At 42.8% G+C, this 23,428-nt stretch overlaps 1 protein-coding gene across 2 annotated transcripts in view; it reads right to left on the bottom strand.

Moving 5' to 3' along the window:
- igsf9bb (immunoglobulin superfamily, member 9Bb) overlaps positions 1 to 23,428 on the bottom strand; it is a 176,464-nt gene that overhangs the window by 73,983 nt on the left and 79,053 nt on the right. For both annotated transcript variants that reach the window (XM_014137396.2, XM_014137397.2), the window contains exon 4: positions 10,924 to 11,075. In XM_014137396.2, the coding sequence (XP_013992871.1) occupies positions 10,924 to 11,075 (152 nt within the window). The remainder of the gene's footprint in view (positions 1 to 10,923; positions 11,076 to 23,428) is intronic.

The following is a 23,428-nucleotide window of genomic DNA, read 5'->3' as shown; positions in this document are numbered from 1 at the left end:
CTAGCACAAGCTTAGGGCCGGACCCAAGTTAATAGTTGATACAATGTTTCAAGTTCGTTGCAGACAGGCCATGTGTAGCCAATGTGATTTCGGGGATATTTATTTTTATCAGGATATTTTCTACCTGCAGGCCACAATGTTTCTATTTGTTGGCTTTATGTAGGCTATTTTACATAGTTGGCAATAGAAGTTACTTTTTAGGTTTGTATCATTTTCATTTAGATTTGGATCGAATTTTGATTAACCACATTACAATGATTTTGAGATACGTAGAAGTGTTTCACGAAAATGTACATATGAAAACCATAACTGTCATGTAGATCGGTAGAAATGGTCAAATAAATTGTCATTCCACATGAGAAAGGTTGCTGACCCATGATGTAGCCTATTACCGGCATCTTCAGGAGCGTAATGGCAGAATATGCGAAAGCCAGCAGGAGCGGGAGGAGAATAGTTGGGTCAGGATAAGATTTTTTTTCTTCCGGTGATCTAGATCTCTGGTGCCCTCTTGAGTCATCTGTCTTATTTCATCAAACTGGACGCTTAATGCATATATAGTTGATTTTATTAAAACACATAAGGGTGTGTCTATATATGGAAACATAGACGTGAAAATATTTTGACCAAAACAGATGACTTTCGGTCGACTAAGCTTTTTTTTTGTTGGGGACAGCCCTACTACACCACCAAAATGGGGGCCTCTAAAAAAATGTATCTGGAATTCAGCAGAGCCAGAGGGCCAACCGTGCCCCCTGCCCCTTTTTGATCCACACAGACGCACACAGGGGCAAGCACACATGCACACAACATGTACACAAGCAGAAGTGTAGAGCTGCATCCTCTGCATGCGTCACATACTGAAAGCTACCAATTGATGTATTGAGCCAATGAAAGCTCTGTTTGACGTGCTGCATTTGAAATGTGCTATCTTGACAGCTGAGGCTTGTCACTTCGGCATATTATGATGTGCTTTGTCTTCAAGGGACTATAGAAATATCCATATCTATTAATATTATAAACACACTGGTCTCTTTTCATGCTCAAAGGATATGAATAATACGAGTTTAAAGTGATGATATAAAGTGAATATACAACTTCATCATACGCAGTGAAGAAGTCTGACTCTAGGTGTTATCCATTTGGATGATGAACAGCACATACTGCAGGAGTAAATAGCGTGTGAAGGAAAACATTATGGCAATTAGCTCCAACTTTAAAGCTGCAATATGTACGTTTTTTTGGCGACCTGACCAAATTCACATAGAAATGTGTGTTATCGATCTGTCATTCTCATTGAAACCAAGTCTAAGAAGAGGTAGATCTGTTCTATTTGCGCTATTCCTATGCTTCCTGTTTTTAAGTTTAGTTTTTGCATCTTTAACTTTCGATTTTGTACACCAGCTTCAAACAGCTGAAATTACAATATTTTTGGTTATGGAAAAGATATTTCACAACACTTAAGATGGCACAATGATTATCTACACTATACTTGCTTGTTTGGTCACATACAGTGCCTTCGGAAAGTATTTAGACCCCTTGATTTATTTCATATTTTGTTACGTTACAGCTTTATTCTAAAATGGATGAAATAGATTTTCCCCCTCATCAATCTACACACAATACCCCATAATGACAAAGCAAAAACAAGTTTTTAGAAATGTTTGTTAATGGCCTCCCGAGTGGCGCAGTGGTCTCATGTGCCACTAGAGATCCTGGTTTGAACCTGCTTCGAGTCCAGGCAGCCTGCCATGACCGGGAGACCCAGAGGGCAGCGCACAATTGGCCCAGCGTCGTCCAGGTTTGGCCGGCAAGGATGTTCTTGTCCCATCGCACTCTAGCAACTCCTGTCGTGGGCCGGGAGCAATGCTCGCTGACACAATCGCCAGGTGTATGGTGTTTCCGCCAACACATTGGTGCGGCTGGCTTCCGGGTTAAGTGGGCATTGTGTCAAGAAGCAGTGCGGGCCTGGTTGGGTTGTGTTCCGGAGGACGCTCGGCTTTATACTTTTGCCTCTCCCTAGTCCGTACGGGAGTTGCAGTGATGGGACAAGACTGTAAATACCAATTGGATACCACATTTACATAAGTATTCAGATCCTTTACTCAGTACTTTGTTGAAGCACCTGTGGCAGTGATTACAGCATCGACTCTTCTTGGGTATGACGCTACAAGCTTGGCACACCTGTATTTGGGGAGTTTCTCCCATTCTTCTATGCAAATCCTCTCAAGCTCTGTCAGGTTGGATGGAGAGCATTTCAGGTCTCTCCAGAGATGTTCGATCGGGTTCAAGTCCGGGCTCTGGCTGGGCCACTCAAGGACATTCAGATACATGTCCCGAAGCCACTCATCTGTTCTCTTGGCTGTGTGCTTAGGGTCGTTGTCCTGTTGGAAGGTGAACCTTTGACCCAGTCTGAAGTCCTGAGCACTCCGGAGCAGGTTTTTCATCAAGGATCTCTCAATACTTTGCTCTGTTCATCTTTCCCTCGATCCTGACTAGTCTCCCAGTCCCTGCCGCTGAAAAACATTACCACAGGATGATGCTGCCACCCCCATGCTTCACCGTAGAGATGGTGCCAGGTTTCCTCCAGACGTGACGTTTGGCATTCAGACCAAAGAGTTCAATCTTGGTTTCATCAGACCAGAGAATCTTGTTTCTCATGGTCAGAGTCCTTTAGGTTGCTTTTGGCAAAGTCCAAGCAGGCTGTCATGTGCCTCTTACTGAGGAGTGGCTTCCGGTCTGGCCACTCTACCATAAAGGCCTGATGGTGGAGTGCTGCAGAGATAGTTGTCCTTCTGGAAGGTGCTCCCATCTCCACAGAGGAACTCTGGAGCTCTGTCAGAGTGACCATCGGGTTCTTGGTCACCTCCCTGACCAAGGCCCTTCTCCACCGATTGCTCAGTTATGCCGGGCGGCCAGCTCTAGGAAGAGATCTTGGTGGTTCCAAACTTCTCCCATTTAAGAATGATGGAGGCCACTTTGTTCTTGGGGACCTTCAGTTGCTGCAAAAATCTTTTGGTGCCCTTCCTCAGATCTGTGCCTCGACACAATCCTGTCTCGGAGCTCTACGGACAAATCCTTTGACCTCATGGCTTGGTTTTTGCTCTGACATGCCCTGTCAACTGTGGGACCTTATATAGACAGCTGTGTGCCTTTCCAAATCATGTTTAATCAATTGAATTTACCACAGGTGGACTCCAATCAAGTTGTAGAAACATCTCAAGGATGATCAATGAGAACAGGATGCAGCTGAGCTCAATTTCAAGTCTCATAGCAAAGGGTCTGAAAACGTATATAAATAAGGTATTTCTGATTTTTATTTTTAATACATTTGCAAACATTTCTAAAAACCTGTTTTCGCTGTGCCATTCTGGGGTATTGTGTGTAGATAGCTGAGGATTTTTATTTATGTAATACATTTTGGAATAAGGCTGTAACCTAACAAAATGTGGGGTCTGAATACTTTCCGAATGCTCTGTAAACTGAAATAAAGCAAACTATTAGAATTTTAGCAACCAGGAAATGGCAGGACAATTTCTGCAAAGTGCATCTAACTACAGAAGATGAGCTGAAAAAATGTTATGTTTCAACAGGACTTACTACGAGTAACCCATTCTAAGGTGTGCAGGGATTACCCAGATTTTTTTAAAAACATGAATTAAAAAACGAAAGCCTATGCAACATTAACCAATTAAAAACAGTTATGCAGCAATGAGGCCCAATACAGTATCACTGCATATTGTCTTTGCTTGAATTGCCCTGCATTTTGAAATATATTAAAAAAATGTTTCATGTATTGGTATATGATCACACTGGTAATGGGTAATTTGTTGTATTACTTAATTTTTTTGGAAAACTGGACTGATGACCTGCATCTGATGGTCAGTCTGAGGGGAGGGACGGAGCAGCGGTGAGGCTATTCCCTCACCCAACTCCCCGTCCCTCCGCCCACCTTCTCTCCACTAAGAAAAGGGGACAGTCTTCCAGCTGATGGCGAAACTCAAGTCACACTGCATTATTTCTGCCTCATGCACCAATTCATGTTGTTATTCTTATGCAATGTTCCCTCAAAAAATGTTGGGCACTGAGCAAATTTCAGATCTGCTGAGTGCAAACTTGAACGTTCAGAAAATTCTGTGCAACTTCCAGCGCGCATTTACTGTGAACACTGAGTCTGTATCTGCTTTAAGTTGCTGTTTTAACTGTGGCTATTTGATCATGATGCAGGCCTACCAGAGTGGTCTACCATCAAACACAATGGAGAAAATGCATCCCATAACATTCTAACCTGGAAATAGCTATTCTATCATTCAGCCTACAGTAGCAGTCAATGTGTGGTGCTCAATGTAGGCCTACATTCCATGAGACTTTTGGAAAAAACATGCAGAGCTTGACATTAATGTCACGTCCTGACCATAGTATGTTGTTATTTTCTATGGTAGAGTAGGTCAGGGTGTGACAGGGGGTGTTTGTCTATGTTTTGTATTTCTATGTTGATGTTGTTTGGTATGATCTCCGATTAGAGGCAGCTGGTCGTCGTTGCCTCTAATTGGAGGTCATATTTAAGCTGATGTTTGTCCCACCTGTTTTTGTGGGTGATTATATTTTGTGAGTAGTGTTTGTTTCTCCTCTGCGTCACGGTTTGTTGTTTTGTCCTTCAGTTTATTTTGTATTGCATAAAGTTTCACAGTCTAATAAATATGTGGAACGAAACACACGCTGCATTTTGGTCCGATCCTTTAGACAACCGTGACAATTAACCTGTTTATCCACTTGTCCTTCAGACAAGGAGGTGCCTGAAAATATTGTTGTGTTGTTTGACGCAAGAAACCACTTTACAAAATTAAATCAATTATTATTCCCATACCATTATTACAGAGAATCAGACAAATTATGCTACCCTCTGCATATTGGCTACTTAGATTGTTCAAGCCCGTCTCAAAATACAATACTTCCCCTTTAAGACAAATTAAAGCTCTTTACATGACTTGCTTTTCAAAGCTGTCTAGAAATGTAAACGTTTTGTGCTCTTGTAGGAGGCAATCACTCCCCTATTGCTGACAACAAATTATTTATAACTGGACTAATAACTCACTAACTAGCAAAGGATATGAACAAAATGTACACACGTGGCTTCATGCAGCTCTCACTTTGATCTCAAAACAAGCGCATCTACTCACGACTGCTCATGCTGTTAACACAGTCCAGTTCAATGAAAATGGCACAGATCCATATATGGCAATGGTCTATTTGGTGTATGCCTACTGCAGCTCTGCTTATGCCGCACCGGTCTGTGTAGAGTACGGGTTGATTCGTCAAAATGCAAGCCGCTCAGATGATTTTTTTTTTAACATGACTAAGAACGTAAGCCTATGCAACATTAGCCAATTAACAACTGTACTTTAGCAATGAGGTTTGTGCAGTAAGTTGTAGGTACAATACATTATCACTGCATATTGGCTTTGCTTGAATTGCCCTGCCAATGCATCGTTGTTCGGGCCATTTTAAAAACATTTTTGAGGTAGGCTATGTGATCACACTAGTAATAGATCCGTTGTTTCATTAGTTGTGAGACACAGCTGAGGTAGCATATGTTTAAATAATTAGCTTTTTATTTTACTGGGCTAATGGTGCCTGCATCTGATGGTCAGTCTCAGCGAGGGAGAGAGCAGCAGACTGACCAGAAAGGACACCGTCTTCCAGCTGATGGCGAAACTTGAGTCACACCGCATTAATTCATGTCGTTACTCCTATGAACAGAGAAAGTTAAATATTCCTCAATATTAAAAAAAGACCCAAGCCGCTAATTATAACAACACAAGCCTATCGATACACCTTCCTACTCATTCATTACTGCTGCAGTGTTTGTTGTAGCGCTGAGTGGAAATAGAAAGAATGAACATTTTATGGCTTATAAAAGTGTTGATAGTGCTGTATAACAACTTAAACAAGAACTTACACATAACAGCAGCTCATTGCTGTATTCGTTGAGTCTCTCTCTAGTCTCACCTATAATGGTGCCGGAGGGGATGGCTGCCGTTTTACGGGCTCCTTACCAACTGTGCTATTTTATTAGTTTTTTCATAAGTTAGTAACTAATTTTGTGCATAATGTTACTGCTATTGTCTCTTATGACCGAAAATAGCTTCTGGACATCAGAACAGCGATTACTCACCTCGAACTGAACAAAGATATCCGACTCGAAGGATATACTGCTTTATCGCGACAAGTCCCAAATCCCCATCATCCACGTGAAGAAAAGACGGAGAAAAAGGGGGAGGAGTGCGGGGTGCCTTGTAGGAATTTGCCGGCGAGTAGGTAAACCACCACTACCCTCCGTATTATTGGCCAATGTGCAATCATTTGAAAACAAACTGGACGATCATGACTATCCTACCAACAGAACATTAAAAACTGTAACATCTTATGTTTCACCGAGACGTGGATGGACGACGACGCGGATAATATAGCGCTGGCTGGGATTTCCGTGCATTGGCAGGACAGAGCAGCTACATCTGGTAAGACGAGGGGTGGGGGTGTGTGTCTGTTTGTCAATAACTGCTGATGTGCGATGTCTAATATTAAAGAAGTCTCGAGGTATTGCTCGCCTGAGGTAGAATACCTCATGATAAGCTGTAGACCATACTATCTACAGAGAGAGTTCTCATCTATATTATTCGTAGCTGTCTATTTACCACCACAAACCAATGCTGACACCAAGACCACAGTTAACAAGCTGTATAAGGCCATGAGCAAACAAGAAAATTCTCATCCATAAGTGGCGCTCCTAGTGGTCAGATGATGCGGATGCTACGCTACAGGACTGTTTTGCTAGCACATACTGGAATATGTTCCGGGATTCATCCAATGGCATTGAGGAGTATACCACCTCAGTCACTGGCTTCATCAATAAGTGCATTGACAACGTCGTCCCTACAGTGACCGTACGTACATATCCCAACCAGAAGCCATGGATTACAGGCAACATCAGCACCGAGATAAAGGCTAGAGCTGACACTTTCAAGGAAAGGGACACTAATCCGGACGCTTATAAAAAATCCCGCTATGCCCTCAGACAAACCACCAAACAGGCAAAGGGTCAATACAGGACTAAAATGGAAACCTACTACACTGGCTTTGACGCTTGTCGGATGTGGCAGGGCATGAAAACTATTACAGACTACAAAGGGAAACCCAGCCGCGAGCTGCCGAGTGACGCGAGCCTACCAGACAAGCCTAATATTATGCGTTCTACCTTCAGACACATGAAATGGTTCAAAATGGGAACACTTTGCCTTCCCAGCCCTAGGGCTGCTGAATCAAGTGCACCTACCTCCAACAGCGTAAAACCCCCCAAACATAGGAACGCAAGGCTATATCGTTGTTTTTTTTACAGAAATGTTTGGTGATTGACTAGAAATGCCTTGGAGAATGACCATTCGATCATGATCGACCGGTTGGTGACCACTGCTCTAGGCAATTTATCGTACTGTACATCAAAGGATTGGATGGGTGATGGGTGTACGCAATATGGTACAGATTCCAAATCGCTAAAGAGTGGAAGGGAGGATGAAATGGAAACAGGATGAAAGAGTGGAAAGGGAGGATGGCTACGTAGCCCTGAGGGGAGAAGGAGGACAAACAAGGTAGTAAGCTGTCTCTTCTCTTGCAACGGATCACGGTAGCGGAGAGTGGCAGCTGATTTGCACTGATATGGAAAAAACAGGACGTGTGTAAGCAATAGATGTTGGATACTTTGCTTCAGAGAACGACCGATATGGACTTTTTAGGGCCGATACTGATTTTTGGTGGTCATGGAGGCCGATATTCAATATTATGTATGCATTCATGCATCTATTCTAAAATCAAATAATACATTTGACTGTTTTTAACCAATCTAATTACATAACATAATGGTAATAATTGTATTTGAATGATAAATCTCTTGACAAACTGGGTATATTAAGATGGCATAGGCCTACTCACAATACATGTGAATGCATATTCAATAGGAGTGTGTGCATGCATTGAGTTATTGAGCTTGTTTTGGCTGATCAGTGGAGTATGGTGCTACAGATGACAAACACTCTGTTTGCCTTCCATTTGGGACTTATATTAGCCTACTGATCAACAACATTTGCATAGAAGCATCACTCCAGCATGTCACGCCTGTATGGAAGAACATCATATAGGCACTGCTGTTAGTTTGAGAATATAAAATAACACCTATTCAATGCAAATGGGTCCAACGTAACGTCATGATTTGTGATCATGGATCCTTACGAAACTAGAATTGGTAGTCATTTTCTGTGGCCGGGAAAAAAATACATTCAGTTGACTAAACAATTCCACTGCCATGATGACATTTGAAATAACTCAATAGGCTACATTTACATTACATTTTAGTCATTTAGCAGACGCTCTTATCCAGAGCGACTTACAGTAGTGAATGCAAACATTTCATACATTTCATTTCACGCCGTTTTTTTCTTTTTTCTTTTGTACTGGCCCCCCGTGGGAATCGAACCCACAACCCTGGCGTTGCACACACCATGCTGGCGTTGCAAACACCATGCTCTACCAACTGAGCCACAGGCTAGTTCAGCTATCTGTCAAGAAATGGGCGGGTTGTGACTTGATCCTACTGCTATGAATGGATAGAGTGAGCACCCCTCACACGCAGCACCCCCACCAACACACTCACACGCAGCACCCCCACCAACACACTCACACGCAGCACCCCCACCAACACACTCACACACAGCACCCTCACCAACACACTCACACACAGCACCCCCACCAACACACTCACACACAGCACCCCCACCAACACACTCACGCACAGCACCCCCACCAACACACTCACACACAGCACCCCCACCAACACACAGCCTAACACAGAATGACACTTTTCAGCATCCCAACACAGCACCCTCACACACATAGCCTAACAGAAACACACAGCCTAACACAGACTCACACTTCTCGCTAAGTCTTAACTGTAACACAGACCGATACTATTCAACATAGATTACTTCTAAGGTAGGCCTACACGTGAGATGGGTTACATTATAATGTTATTTTTTGGTTACTCTGGTGATGGGAATATAACCTGCAGCAAATAATTAGTCTAGGAGAGTGACCTGCCTGTGAGCCAGAAAGATCGATGGGGCACATGTTCAATTCACTGGTATTTAGCTATGTTTTTATTGATTGTAGGGCTGTAGCCACTGAATTCTGGTAGTTTTTACTTGAAAGAATAAAACCATCAATCACAAAATTTGCTGCTTGCGCAATTCAGCCAATGCCGCACAGCACTGCCTCTCACCCGGCTCAGCGAACGGGGTCACGCACTCCCACACAGCTAGCAAGCTAGCACTCGTCATGGAAATGGGGGTGGTGAAACGTGAATCCCTGACAACCCATACATCAAAACGTAGCTAAGAAGCCCTACTTTGTAACATGCTATGCTTTCTGGTGTCTCGGAAAACATCTGAATGACAGAAGCGAAGGAAAAACGTTTTACCTTATATTTAAGTCAAAAGACCTCCGATGACCGTGAAAAACACTCAGGACTTTCCCATACTTTTTGGCAATACAATGTCACATTGATTTTACTCTGATAGGTTGAGGAATACCCATCGCAAAGAGCAAATATGAACACAGCTATTTTACTGGTTTCACAAAAAGGGTTGTCCCATAGATTTGAACATTCTTAGCACGGCACTTGCTTTACCTTTGGGCTCATATCGCGTAAATATCATAACGTACAGTTTTTTTAGACATTGGTAACAACTGCCACATTAATGTTTTCAAATTATTTAAAATGTATTCTCACAAAAACATTATTGACATTTAGTGAAAACTGCGAAATCGTTTACTGCGATTTTTTGTAGAATTCTCTTATAGTGTCCATTGTTTGTCGCGTAACCTAACACCCTACTCTTGGTGCTGGCTTCAGCTGTAGCTGAGCTAAATCGAACTCTTTGTTTCAAATCCTCTTTGCTATATTCCCGGCTGAAACATGCATGGTTGAATGTCACCATGTAGCTAATAGAAGATAAAAAAATGCTCCATTGTTAAATTTGTGTTGAATCCCTTGAAGCTATTGCGGTCTGATCAGTTCTTTCAGTTTTGCCAAGAGTATTTTGTGTTGTGTCCACCTCCCTTTCAAAAAAGCCCATCTTGGGGAAGAGACGGGGCCAGAGCAGGAAGCACCGCCGTTGTAGACTTTCAGAGACTGGAAAAAATGTGTCACATTGTATATTTAGCAATGAATCCACCAATAGGAACATCGCTGAAAGATGCCCGTTGGCTCTATCAAACAAGGACAACCATATCTACACACAAAAAAATGTATAGTGTGATCGGTATAACATAGACAGCTTCGTTAAATGCCTCAAAGCAGGACTACATTTATTTTCAGATCTCGCACCACCCCCTCAATACACCGTAAGTCGCCATAGGGTGTATCGTTCGGCACGCGAAGCCCAGTCCTGCCCTTTTCGTGGCCAATTATGTGTGAAACACATCTCACTGACCTAGAAATCCCTCGGACATGATCAAAACAAACCATGGGTCCCCCAGGGTGAAATTCCCCTTTAAAGTTGTAAATGGAGAGGGATAGAACGTCTCCAGATAACTAGCAGACTACGCAATCCCATGAATAGAGCCATAGACTAGACAACAGATGGGGCAGGTCAAATGTTTACCAGTAATGTTTACCAGTAATCTATCTTCTAACATTATCCCCACATATAAGGTGAACCGCTCCTGGACTTGCTCAACAGTTATAGCCAATGCTGTCCTTTCTAGCATGGCCATCCCCACTGTGCTTAGTATAACTACTTGGACTTCATTGGGCCATTATCGCGTGAATACCAAGTGGGTGGGGCAAACACAGGAAATGGTGATGCGGGGGTCTACCTTGTACTTGTCGCTGTCCTCCACAGGCTTGCCCTCCCGGATCCAGCTGACGGAAGGTTTGGGGTTGCCGGACGCCACACAGCTCAGGGTGATGCTGCCGCCTTCCTTGGCCTCAACATACTGCGGTGGCGTGTCTGTGAAATTGGGGGGAGCTGTGGAAAGGACGATGAAAAGAAATGGTGAGTAAAATGTATTTGTCAAATGTCAAAAGGGAACTCTGATGCAATGTCTCTAATGTTCCGATGTCTGTGCTTTTGTGTGATATTTGCATTTATATGTCTGTCTATCTGTCATTGTGTGAAGCTGTTATGTGGACAAAGTTTGTCCTATTCTGTTTAATATCAATGAATCCTGGGATCCACTATTACAAGTTCTAGCTAGAAAACCTGAGATGTGTCGCTGGGAAAAGTGCATAGTCAAGTGAATGTTTACGAACTTTGCTTGGACGATGTATCCATTACCACACACAAGTAACGTGTTTTCTGTTCATTTTACTGTGTATGTACTGTAGTATATGTGAGAGAGCTCCAACAAAGAATTTCAATGCATGTATTACCTTCAATATCTGCAAATAGCAAATAAACTACTTCAACTTGAAGCTTATACCAAAATATGGCCAAACCAGGGTATCACTTTATATTAACATTCAGTAATAATAAACCATTTGTAGTATTTAAAAACAGTTTGCTCACCATTTAATCATCACTCCCATTATTTGTAAATGTTAGTAAGATAGTTATTCACACATTTGTATAAAATGATCATTATATTAAACATCTTGTGTTGTGTGGTTATTATGTTAACACTGATATGTTTTATCTAGGTCATTTTGAGAAGTTAACACTTGAACCACCGGGCCTTTCAGCCTAGAAGTATCCACTAGAGATCGTTGTCGAACGGCGCCATTAGCATACGGCTGGCCTCGATGTAACTCCCCTTCTAGCCAATGACAGGTCAACATTCTAACAGTCTAATAAATACATTTCATATATGCTATCGGAAGAATAATCATTTGGTTGTGTTTACGAATGTCTTAGGTAGTAACGTTAGAATATATATTTTTTTACTTTAAAAGAACATAATAGCATTTTTATTTGTTTATGTTACTCTAGGCCAGGGATGGGCAACTTTGATGAGGGTGTTGTCACGCCCTGACAATAGAGAGCCTTTTATTCTCTATGTTGGTTAGGTCGGGGTGTGACTAGGGTGGGTAATCTAGGTTGTTTTATTTCTCTGTTGGCCTGGTATGGTTCCCAATCAGAGGCAGCCGTTTATCATTGTCTCTGATTGGGGATCATATTTAGGCAGCCATTTCCCCACTGTGTTTTGTGGGATCTTGTTATGTTTTTGTGTAGCTGCCTGTGTGCACTCCAGAACGTCACGTTTTCGTTTGTTCTTTATTGTTTTTTTTGTGCGGTTCACTTCTAATAAAATGTCGAACCGATTTCACGCTGCGCTTTGGTCTGAATGTTCTTATGACGATCGTGACAGGTGTGGGCAACAAAGAATCTGAACCCATCATGAGGGGCCGAAGTTAGCTCACGGGTGTGTGTACACACATCCATCTCCCCCACATTGCGAGCAAAAAAATGTGTGGCCCCCCTCTTGACAGCAATTCATTTTAGAGTTAATTTCGTGCAATTCTATACATTGGGGTGAAAATACAATTTTACAGTTTTAAAGCTAATTTGCTGCAATTCTACACATTTTGCCATTGGGTGGAAAGACATTTTTGCAGCTTTTAATAGGGGCCCGACGAACAGTAATTTCACCATGATAACAAGTTTAGATAACTGGCCGCTAAACTAACTTAGCAATCTAAAAACATTTAGCTGACATGGGCTAATTTACTGACTATCAGTGACTGACATAACAAGAGTAAAAAATGCTGATGCACAAGCAAATTTCTACTGTTGACTCATTTATACTCGCTTGTGCACCATCTAGCAACTATTGACTAATTTATACTCGCCTTTATGTATGACACATGTGAGCTAGCCTATTAGCCATGTTATGACTGACTTGTGATCATTGCCCTTGCTAATTGGATTGTGTTGACAATCCCTGCCTAAGTTACAGTCATTGAAACTGAAACAGTTCATCCCAAAGTGGTGGAGGCAGCAAACAATGTACCACACCAGCCGTGATTTACAACCTGATAGCAATATTTTGGGGACTACCAAGAAATGTATTGGAGAATTATATTAGTAATGCATTGAACTGCATCCATCTATTCTGCCAACAATGCGTTACTGTACGTCACGAGTAAAATATAAACCTCTTATAAAGTTGGTTTTGAAGCATACACTGGCAATTTGATATTTTTGACCGATATTATTCTGTTCGTTTCATATCTGTAAAGTAGTTAACACGCAGTCAGTTCCACTTTAAGGAGAATCATGTACTGCTGGAATCTATGGCAGTTGTGCTTAGTTACATGGTGCCAAAGAGCCACTCATTCAATCATCAATGAATCCTCTGTGTACACCATCTCCAGGCATTTATAGCCTCTAAGTGTACTGCATATGAGCCGCTACCGCTAGCCACTTCCACTCACTTTCCCCATCCTCCACTCCTCTGGGCCGTTTTAAGTGTGAATAATTGATCTCCCTCTTCCCTCTCTCCTCTCTACTCCTCTCTGCATTTCTCCAGGGCCTACTCCTTGCTTCTGATTTAGGACCAACACCATGGCCTAGACGGAACCCAAATCTCCCACCGGCTCATTTCTTTTGTGATCATTTACGGAATGAGAAGTCGGTTACGCCCTAGTTATAACGTTAATATTGTCACTATGGAGGTGGGTCATGCTACAGGGCTTATATTCTGCTTTTGTCACTACGATAGTATTGGGATATAACACTTTCTCATAGGTTTTCATTAGTTCTATGGGTTAGCTTCCCCTCCTCAACTCTCTCAAGGTGCTTGTACAAGCTGCCTTAATTTGCTGAGAGAGCGAGAGCGAGAGAGCGAGAGAGCGAGAGAGAGAGAGCGAGAGCGAGAGCGAGAGAGAGCGAGAGTGAGAGGACTCCTAGGAAATCAATTACAGTGCTGTGAAAAAGTATTTGCCCCCTTTCTAATTTAATCTCCTTTTGCATATTTTTGATAAGGAATGTTATCAGATCCCTCCCCTAACCCGGACGATGCTGGCCCAATAGTTTTTTATTTCACCTTTATTTAACCAGGTTGGCTAGTTGAGAACAAGTTCTCATTTACAACTGCAACCTGAACCAAGATAAAGCAAAGCAGTTCGACACATACAACAACATTAAGTTACACATGGAATAAATAAACATACAGTCAATAATACAGTAGAAAAAGTCTATATACAGTGTGTGCAAATGAGGTACGATAATGGAGGTAAGGCAATAAATAGGCCATGGTGGCGAAGTAATTACAATGTACCAATTAAACACTGGAGTGATAGATGTGCAGAAGATGAATGTGCAAGTAGAGATACTGGGGTGCAAAGGAGCAAGATAAATAAATAAATCCAGTATGGGGATGAGGTAGTTGGATGGTGTCACGACTTCCGCCGAAGTCAGCTCCTCTCCTTGTTCAGGCGGCGTTCGGCGATCAATGTCACCGGCTTTCTAGCCATCGCCGCTCCATTTTTCATATATCCATTTGTCTTGTCTTGTTTCCATACACACCTGGTTTTCGTTTCCCCAATTAAGCTACTTATATTTAACCCTCTGTTTCCCATGATGTTTTGTGTGTAATTGTTCCATGTTGCTGTGGTGTCTTTTTAATGCCCTTTACTTTTGTTATGTTCCGTGTTTTTGAGCGCATTTGATTTATGTTGTGCTCTCGTTTAGGAACTTTAATAAAGAGCGCCTGTTTACATCACGCTACTCTCCTGCACCTGACTTCGCCTCTTTTACACACGCTGATAGATGGGCTATTTACAGATGGGCTATGTACAGGTGCAGTGATCTGTGAGCTGCTCTGACAGCTGGTTCTTAAAGCTACTGAGGGAGATATGAGTCTCCAACTTCAGTGAATTTTGCAGTTCGTTCCAGTCATTGGCAGCAGAGAACTGGAAGGAAAGACGGCCAAAGGAGGAATTGGCTTTGGGGTTGACCAGTGAGATATACCTGCTGGAGCGCGTGCTATGGGTGGGTGCTGCTATGGTGACCAGTGACCTGAGACAACGCGGGGCTTTACCTAGGAGAGTCTTATAGATGACCTGGAGCCAGTGGGTTTGGCGAAGAGTATGAAGCTAGGGCCAGTGCAGGTCGCAGTGGTGGGTAGTATATGGGGCTTTGGTGACAAAACGGATGGCACTGTTATAGACTGCATCGAATTTGTTGAGTAGAGTGTTGGAGGCTATTTTGTAAATGACATCGCCGAAGTCGAGGATTGGTAGGATGGTCAGTTTTACGAGGGTATGTTTGGCAACATGAGTGAAGGATGCTTTGTTGAGAAATAAGAAGCCGATTCTAGATTTAATTTTGGATTGGAGATGCTTAATGTGAGTCTGGAAGGAGAGTTTACAGTCTAGCCAGACACCTAGGTATTTGTAGTTGTCCACATATTCTAAGTCAGAACCGTCCAGAGTAGTGATGCTGGACAGGCGGGCAGTGATCGGTTGAAGAGCATACATTTCATTTTACTTGCATTTAAGAGCAGTTGGAGGCCACGGAAAGAGTGTTGTGTGGCATTGAAGCTCATCTGGAGGTTAGTTGACACAGTGTCCAAAGAAGGGCCAGAAGTATACAGAATGGTGTCGTCTGCGTAGAGGTGGATCAGAGAATCACCAGCAGCAAGAGCGACATTATTGATGTATACAGAGAAGAGAGTCGGTCCGAGAACTGAACCCTGTGGCACCCCCATAGAGACTGCCAGAGGTCCGGACAACATGCCCCCCAATTTGACACACTGAACTCTATCTGAGAAGTAGTTGGTGAACCAGGCGAGGCATTCATTTGAGAAACCATGGCTGTTGAGTCTGCCTATAAGAATGTGGTGATTGACAGAGTCGAAAGCCTTGGCCAGGTCGATGAATACGGCTGCACAGTATTGTCTCCTATCGATGGCGGTAATGATATCATTTTGGACCTTGAGCGTGGCTGAGGTGCACCCATAACCAGCTTGGAAACCAGATTGCATAGCAGAGAAGGTATGGTGGGATTCAAAATGGTCGGTAATCTGTTTGTTAACTTGGCTTTCGAAGACCTTAGATAGGCAGGGTAGGATAGATATAGGTCTGTAGCAGTTTGGGTCTAGAGTGTCTCTACCTTTGAAGAGGGGGATGATTGCGGCAGCTTTCCAATCTTTGGAAATCTCAGACGATACGAAAGAGAGGTTGAACAGGATAGTAATAGGGGTTGCAACAATTTCGGCAGATCATTTTAGAAAGAGAGGGTCCAGATTGTCTAGCCCGGCTGATTTGTAGGGGTCCAGGTTATGTAGCTCTTTCAGAACATCAGCTATCTAGATTTGGGTGAAGGAGAAATGGGGAAGGCTTGGGCGAGTCGCTGTGGGGGGTGCAGGGCAGTTGACCAGGGTAGGGGTAGCCAGGAGGAAAGCATGGCCAGCCGTAGAAAAATGCTTATTGAAATTCTCAATTATAGTGGATTTATCGGTGGTGACAGTGTTTCCTAGCCTCAGTGCATTGGGCAGCTAGGAGGAGGTGCTCTTATTCTCCATGGACTTTACAGTGTCCCAGAACTTTTTAGAGTTTGTGCTACATGATGCAATTTTCTGTTTGAAAAAGCTATGCTTTCCTAACTGCCTGTGTATATTGGTTCCTAACTTCCCTGAAAAGTTGCATATCACGGGGGCTATTCGATGCTAATGCAGTACGCCACAGGATGTTTTTGTGCTGGTCAAGGGCAGTCAGGTCTGGAGTGAACCAAGGGCTATATCTGTTTTTGGTTCTACATTTTTTGAATGGAGCATGCTTATTTAAGATGGTGAGGAAGGCACTTTTAAAGAATAACCAGGCATCCTCTACTGACGGGATGAGGTCAATATCCTTCCAGGATACCCGGGCCAGGTCGATTAGAAAGGCCTGCTCACTGAAGTGTTTTAGGGAGCGTTTGACAGTGATGAGAGGTGGTCGTTTGACTGCAGACCCATTATGGATGCAGGAAATGAGGCAGTGATCGCTGAGATCTTGGTTGAAAACAGTAGAGATGTATTTGGAGGGCAAGTTAGTTAGCATGATATCTATGAGGTTGCCCGTGTTTACGGTTGTACCTGGTAGGTTCATTGATCATTTGGTGCGCCACCTCATGGGCCTCCTGATCACGGCCGGCTGTGACACAGCCTGGGATCAAACCCGGGTCTGTAGTGACACCTCAAGCATTGCGATGCAATGCCTTAGAGCGCTGCGCCACTCGGGAGGCTTTTTAGCCATTTTCATGTAGATTTGATTGTGGGTTTTGGATCGTCTTGCGGCATGACCTAGGTGCACTTCAGCTTTAGCACACTCACAGACAGATGGCCTGACATTCTCCGGTAGAATTCTCTGACACAGAGCAGAATTCATGGTTCCTTCTTTTAAGGCATGTCGTCCGGGTCCTGAGGCAGCAAAGCATACCCAAACCATCACCCACCACCACCTTGCTTGACCGTTGTTCTTAATGTGGAATGCAGTGTTTGGTTTTTGCCAGGCATAATGGGACCCATGTTGTCCAAAAAGTTATACTTTTGACTCATCTGTCCATAAAACATTCTTCCAAGAGTCTTGATGATCATCCAGGAGTTTCCAGGTGCTTTTTGGCAAACTTGAGTCAACTTTTTGGATGAGATGGTTCAGTTTCCTGTGCTGCAGCTTCAAACATAAATTGTTAATTGAACTAGCAACTACAGCATTGAGCATTATTTGGCACAGGGTTTCTCTAATACCCAATAACAGGCGAACTGAGGATGGAAACACATAACATTGTGTGAAAAGCTCAATTTCAATTACACTATGACTAGAATTAGCATGTTTACTGTGTATTTTAGTGGTCAACGCAATTCTGTTCAAAATATTTCATGGTTGAAATTAGATCATTTCCAGGCCAAAGTCTAAAACATGCACAACATTTTGGGAGGAATGTTTCATCCACTGACATTTCGGAAAAGCCCAACTTCACTGTGTATTTGAAAGATTTATATTGCACAAAAAAAGGAAAGTCTTCCTGATATTGGCTAAGTAACAAATACCTAAAAAGCACAGTCGATGAAAACGGGACAGGGGAAGGAAATATCTGGGGCCTCAACATAGTTAAATATTTACAGAAAAACAGTCAAAGTGCAATGCACTCTCCTACAGAAAGACTGCAGTCTTCATTAGACGAGAGGCGAGTGCGCTCGAGGAAAAACAGTTGTCAGTATACCGCTATGGGATCGGACGCAGTGTACTTCAGGGCCTGACACTAGTCAAAATCTTGGTTCAATAATGCATTTGTTGAAACCCTCATCTGACCTTGACTCTACTGCTCGGGAACACTTGTGACAGTTTCTCCCAGTGATCACACTTTTAGATGTACCATGAGGTAACTTTCAGGTTTGCAGGTATCAAAGACAAAATGGATGCCATGTGGGTCAACAAAAGGACAGAAAGGCACGGGAAGATGGAGTCTTAATCAAGCTTAAGGCGGCCCAGGAGCTGTCCGTTATACAGCAGGCTACTGCCCATATATCTCAGTATTGTGTTGTAATCATACCATTTCGCCGATGACAACACAGCTTTAGACACGTTACACATCTGTGAATGACTCATTTTAGGCAGTCCACATCACAGGTACTGTAGCTGTAGTATCACAGCTATTAGCTATATTATTATTCAGACAGAGCTCAATTCCATTACATCATTTGGATCCCACTGTCCCTGCAGGACTTGTGTTGTTGTGTTCTAATGTTCTAATACAACCAACAGCACCTGGCCCTGCGCTATCAAAGCAAGTAATTAAGAATGCTCAGCATCTGTCCATCCACTGCATCTCCACTAGCCTGCTGCATACGGAGGGTTTGGAACAATACCATGGCTTTACCACTTTACCCCTACAACTGGTTTTATAGTGAGCAACTCCGGTCCTGGAGGACTAGGGTGCATTCAGGTTTTTGTTCCAGCCCAGTACTAACTAGCCTGATTTAAGTCTAAATTGAATGAGTAGTTGATTAGTTGGATCCCCAAAATGGTTTTAAATGGGACTCTAAAGGCTAGCTTCATGGTCTGGTCTGTAGCAGGATAACGGCGAGCTGTATAGTCTGGCCCACAGCAGGCCTTACCATCTACTCTCTCTGTCAGTGTTCAGACTTGGAACACCTGACATGGCTGCTGGAGGTAAGGGGAACATCACTGTCTCATCTTCCCATTTGATGAGCCCAGGCAGTGGGTAGGAATCAAAGCCCCCTTTGTGGAAGGAGGTCCTTGGAGCTCAGGGAGCCTGGTATGTGTGTGTTAGTTAGTGCGCCCTGGCTAGTCATAGGGGCCCCACACTGCAACGGGAGCTTCTAGGGGCCCTACACTGCACCGAGAGCTTCTAGGGGCCCCACACTGCACCGGGAGCTAGGAGTATTTCTGATTGGGGAGTTAAGGCCTGATCCCAGCACAGCAAGGGACTTTCTAAGAGCTCTGACCTCATTTTACCATCACTTGCTTTCTCGCTCTCCCTCTTCTTCTCTAAAGCTACATATGAAAAATATGCACTCACTACTGTAAGTCGCTCTGGATAAGAGCTAAGACTAAAATGTAAATGTAAATTGTACATTTGAAAACTAGGGCAAAAAAACACACACACACACACACACACACACACACACACACTCATGAAAATAGGCATGTGTTTTAAAGAACAGCTTCACACACTTGCCCTATATCAATGCTGCATGTGGATTGTCACTACAATTTCAATGGCAGCAGGGAGGAATGACACCATCTTTGTGCGAGAGGAAGAACAAGTGTGACAGAGAAAGTGTGTGTGTGTGTCTGTGTGTGAGGGAGTGATAAAATCGCAAGCTTGTGTCGCAAGGTTGGATTAATAAACAGCATGAGAGGAGGCATGCTATAACAAGCCTTTGTAGCTGTGAGCCCTGCAAAGTAGGTGCAGATGTTCTACACACACACACACACACACACACACACACAGGTGAGATCTAATTTGGCAGGAATACTGTGGATGCTTGGCAGAGAGCCCTTGGTCCTACAGCGCGCACACACACACACACACACACACACACACACACACACACACACACAGTGTCCGGTTTCAATCCCCAGTTCTGTTTTGCCCTGTCCTGGAGAATCTAACTAACCCTGCCAGGTAAAATATAGCACAGCTAACTGTAGCAGAACTGAGTCAAACACAGTCCAGTACATAAACCCAGCACAGTCAAAGCTATGACAGTTTAGCAGCTGACATAGCAGCCCACTGTCACTTTGACTTACCGGTACTAGTCTTACAAGCCCATTTAAAGTTAGCCTAGCTAGCCTGTGATTGAGTTAGCCAAGCTAGCCTGTCTAGAGTTAGCATAGCCTATGGGTGGCAGGTAGCCTAACGTCTAGAGCATTGGGCCAATAACCAATGAGGTGAAAAATATGTTGATGTGTCCTTGAGCAAGGCATTTAACCCTCATTTGCTCCAGGGAGCCTGGAACAGGCAGCAGATACTGTTCCTGAGTACATCCGTTTTCCCAAAAAGAAAGTCAACATCTTCCCCAATAATAAACCGTGGGTAACTCGGGAATTAAAAGAGCTCCTCAACCAGAAAAAAACAAGTGCTTAAATCAGGTGGCAGTAAAATTTCAGAGGACTCAAAAGTAAAATCAAGTAGTACAAGGCAGCATACAAAGACATGGACAGTAGGAAAGCCTGGCAAGGGCCACAAACCATCACAGGCTACAAACCAAAGAGACATTGTATGACCGTCGAAAATGACCTTGCTTTTGCAAATGATTTGAACAGTTTCTATTGTAAATATGATGTGTGATTTTACATCGCAGCAGAAAGCGGCCTTGGACAGTATAGACAGCATACCAGCTGTTGATATACAGATCTCTGTGAATGACGTCAAACAATACTTTCAACGTGTCAACCCACGAAAATCATATGGTCCAGAAGGAGTCAGCAGCAAGGCAGTTCAGGCATGCGCAGACCAGCTCGCATTACCGTTCCAGAAGCTGTTCCAGCGGTCACTGAAAAGTGGGATCATTTTAGACTTATGGAAGAAGTCGCTGATTGTCCCAGTACATACAAACAACAGGCCAAAATAAAATAACGATTTACGCCCTGTAGCCTTGACATCTGTACCTATTCAATGTTTTGAAAAAATTATTTAAAAACAAATTCTAATCTGGTCTCTCATCCCAATTAGATCCTATCCAATTCACCCACCGTGCCTCCAGGAGTGTTGATGATGCATTACTGATGATGTTGAACAATATCTCCAAACATTTAGAAAAGGCAAATAACCTAGTGAAAATTGCAGTCATTGACTTCAGTAGTGCGTTTAACACCCTCCAATCCCACCTACTGGTGGATAAGCTGGTGAATATGGGTGTCAACTCTCTACTGATCAAGTGGATTAATAGTTACCTTGTGAACCGTACTCAACAAGTGAAGTTTAACTCATCCCTACATCTAGAACGGTTAACACGGAGCCCCTCAAGGCTGCGTACTTTCACCGGTACTGTACACACTGTAGACAAACGATTGTCAAGCCTCTGACTCAGCCCATAAATTATTTAAAGATGACACCTCTGTTGTGGGTTTCCTCCACCCAGACCGAGCCTCTTTTCAAGGTTTTGACAGAGAAACTGCAAAATTCATCCAGTGGTGCGCAGATGACTTTCTTGAAATAAACATTAAGAAAACAAACAAAATGGAAATTGATTTCAGAAGGAACAAAAATCCATTTTACATGACAGTACTCATCCCCTTTACTCAAAACTCAGTCACAGCAGCAGAGGAAATAGACTTCTTCAAAAGAAAATCAAAACAGATAGATATGGGAACTCCTTTATTCCAACAGCCATAAGGCTGTGTAATAGATAGTCTGTTGGTCCCTCGAGTATACAGCATATTGAACTTTCACTTTAAATGTGTAGCTATAGCACTGAATGAATTATATTGTGTCGTTTCTGTGCTTCCATGTTTTATGTACTGTGTTTTTATACACATGACCAAATGAATTTCCCCCTGGTGGGAAAATAAAGTTGATCTGAATCTGAACAAATATGGGTGAACCTGTAAAACAACCCATTTCACTGCACCTATCCAGTGTACATAACAATAAAAACATCAAGATAGGCTATCTGTCACAGCCGTTGAAAGGATTAGACCAAGGCACAGCGTTTTTAGTGTTCCTCTTTAGATTTTAATGAATGCACTTCAAACAACAAAATAACAAACGCTCAACAGTTCCGTCAGGTACAACAACTAAACGGAAAATAACGACCCACAAAACCCAAAGGAAAACATGCTGCCTAAGTATGGTTTCCAATCAGAGACAACGAAAGGCAACTGCCTCTGATTGGAAACCATACTCAGCCAAACATGGAAAACAAAACATAGAAATAGAAAACTAGAACAAATCCCCTAGAAACAAAAAAACCCAAAACACACAAAACAACCCCCCTGCCACGCCCTGACCATTCTACTATGGCAAATTTCACTGGTCAGGACGTGACACTATCTTGGTCCAGTCCAGCTAGTTCCTGGCTCATGAGGTCAAGCTGCTGTACAGCCCTGGTGGAGTTTCCTTTCGGTTAACAATAGAAGTGCCATACGCCAACTGACGTTTGATTTTGTCAATTGAAAAAAATCTGCAAAAAGAAAATCTACGTCCTGCTCCTTCCCTGACTTTTTCTAAAATGTTTGTATTTTACACTGATCATTTGTGAGACATTTGAAATCACAAACAAAAAAAGTATTGAGCCTTTTTACCAGTTTTTTTCTCTTTTACATTTTACTTTGTAAAAAGAAGCTGTTATGGGACTGTTTTACTTACTGTAACTATTTTACTAATCAAATGTATTGTACTGGAAACAGAAACATGCTATGTGTTGCAGTAGGCCTTTAGAATAATACAAAACATATCCTTTACTCTATCCAAGTTGATGAGCAGGAAACAAACGGTGCCAGTCAGCCTGCATAGCGGCCCATCGAAACTACACCTACACCAAAACTAATTCCACACATAAAAGTAAGCCTGGAGACTAGATTAAATTCACAATCTGATGAGTGACAATATTAGGGTATCAATTGTCAAATTGTACATGAAGAGATTGGGACATCTTGTAATTGACAGATGCAGGGAAAGGAGAATCACTTTATCAAATATTCCTTCAGTCACATTTTATTTCTATATAGTATCAGAAAAATAATATTCGGCAGCTTCTATGACACTTTTTATGACAGCTTCCAATTGGCTCATTTATCCCCCCTCCTCTCCCCTGTAACTCTTCCCCAGGTTGTTGCTGTAAATGTGAATGTATTCTCAGTCAACTTACCTGGTAAAATAAGGGTAAAAAAAAATATCCTTTGTCAAATTCAAGAGGTGCAGCTCTATTT

The sequence above is a fragment of the Salmo salar genome, chromosome ssa13 (assembly GCF_905237065.1).
Source record: "Salmo salar chromosome ssa13, Ssal_v3.1, whole genome shotgun sequence".
NCBI classification, from domain to species: domain Eukaryota; kingdom Metazoa; phylum Chordata; class Actinopteri; order Salmoniformes; family Salmonidae; genus Salmo; species Salmo salar.
This window is presented reverse-complemented; position numbering and strand designations above follow the sequence as displayed.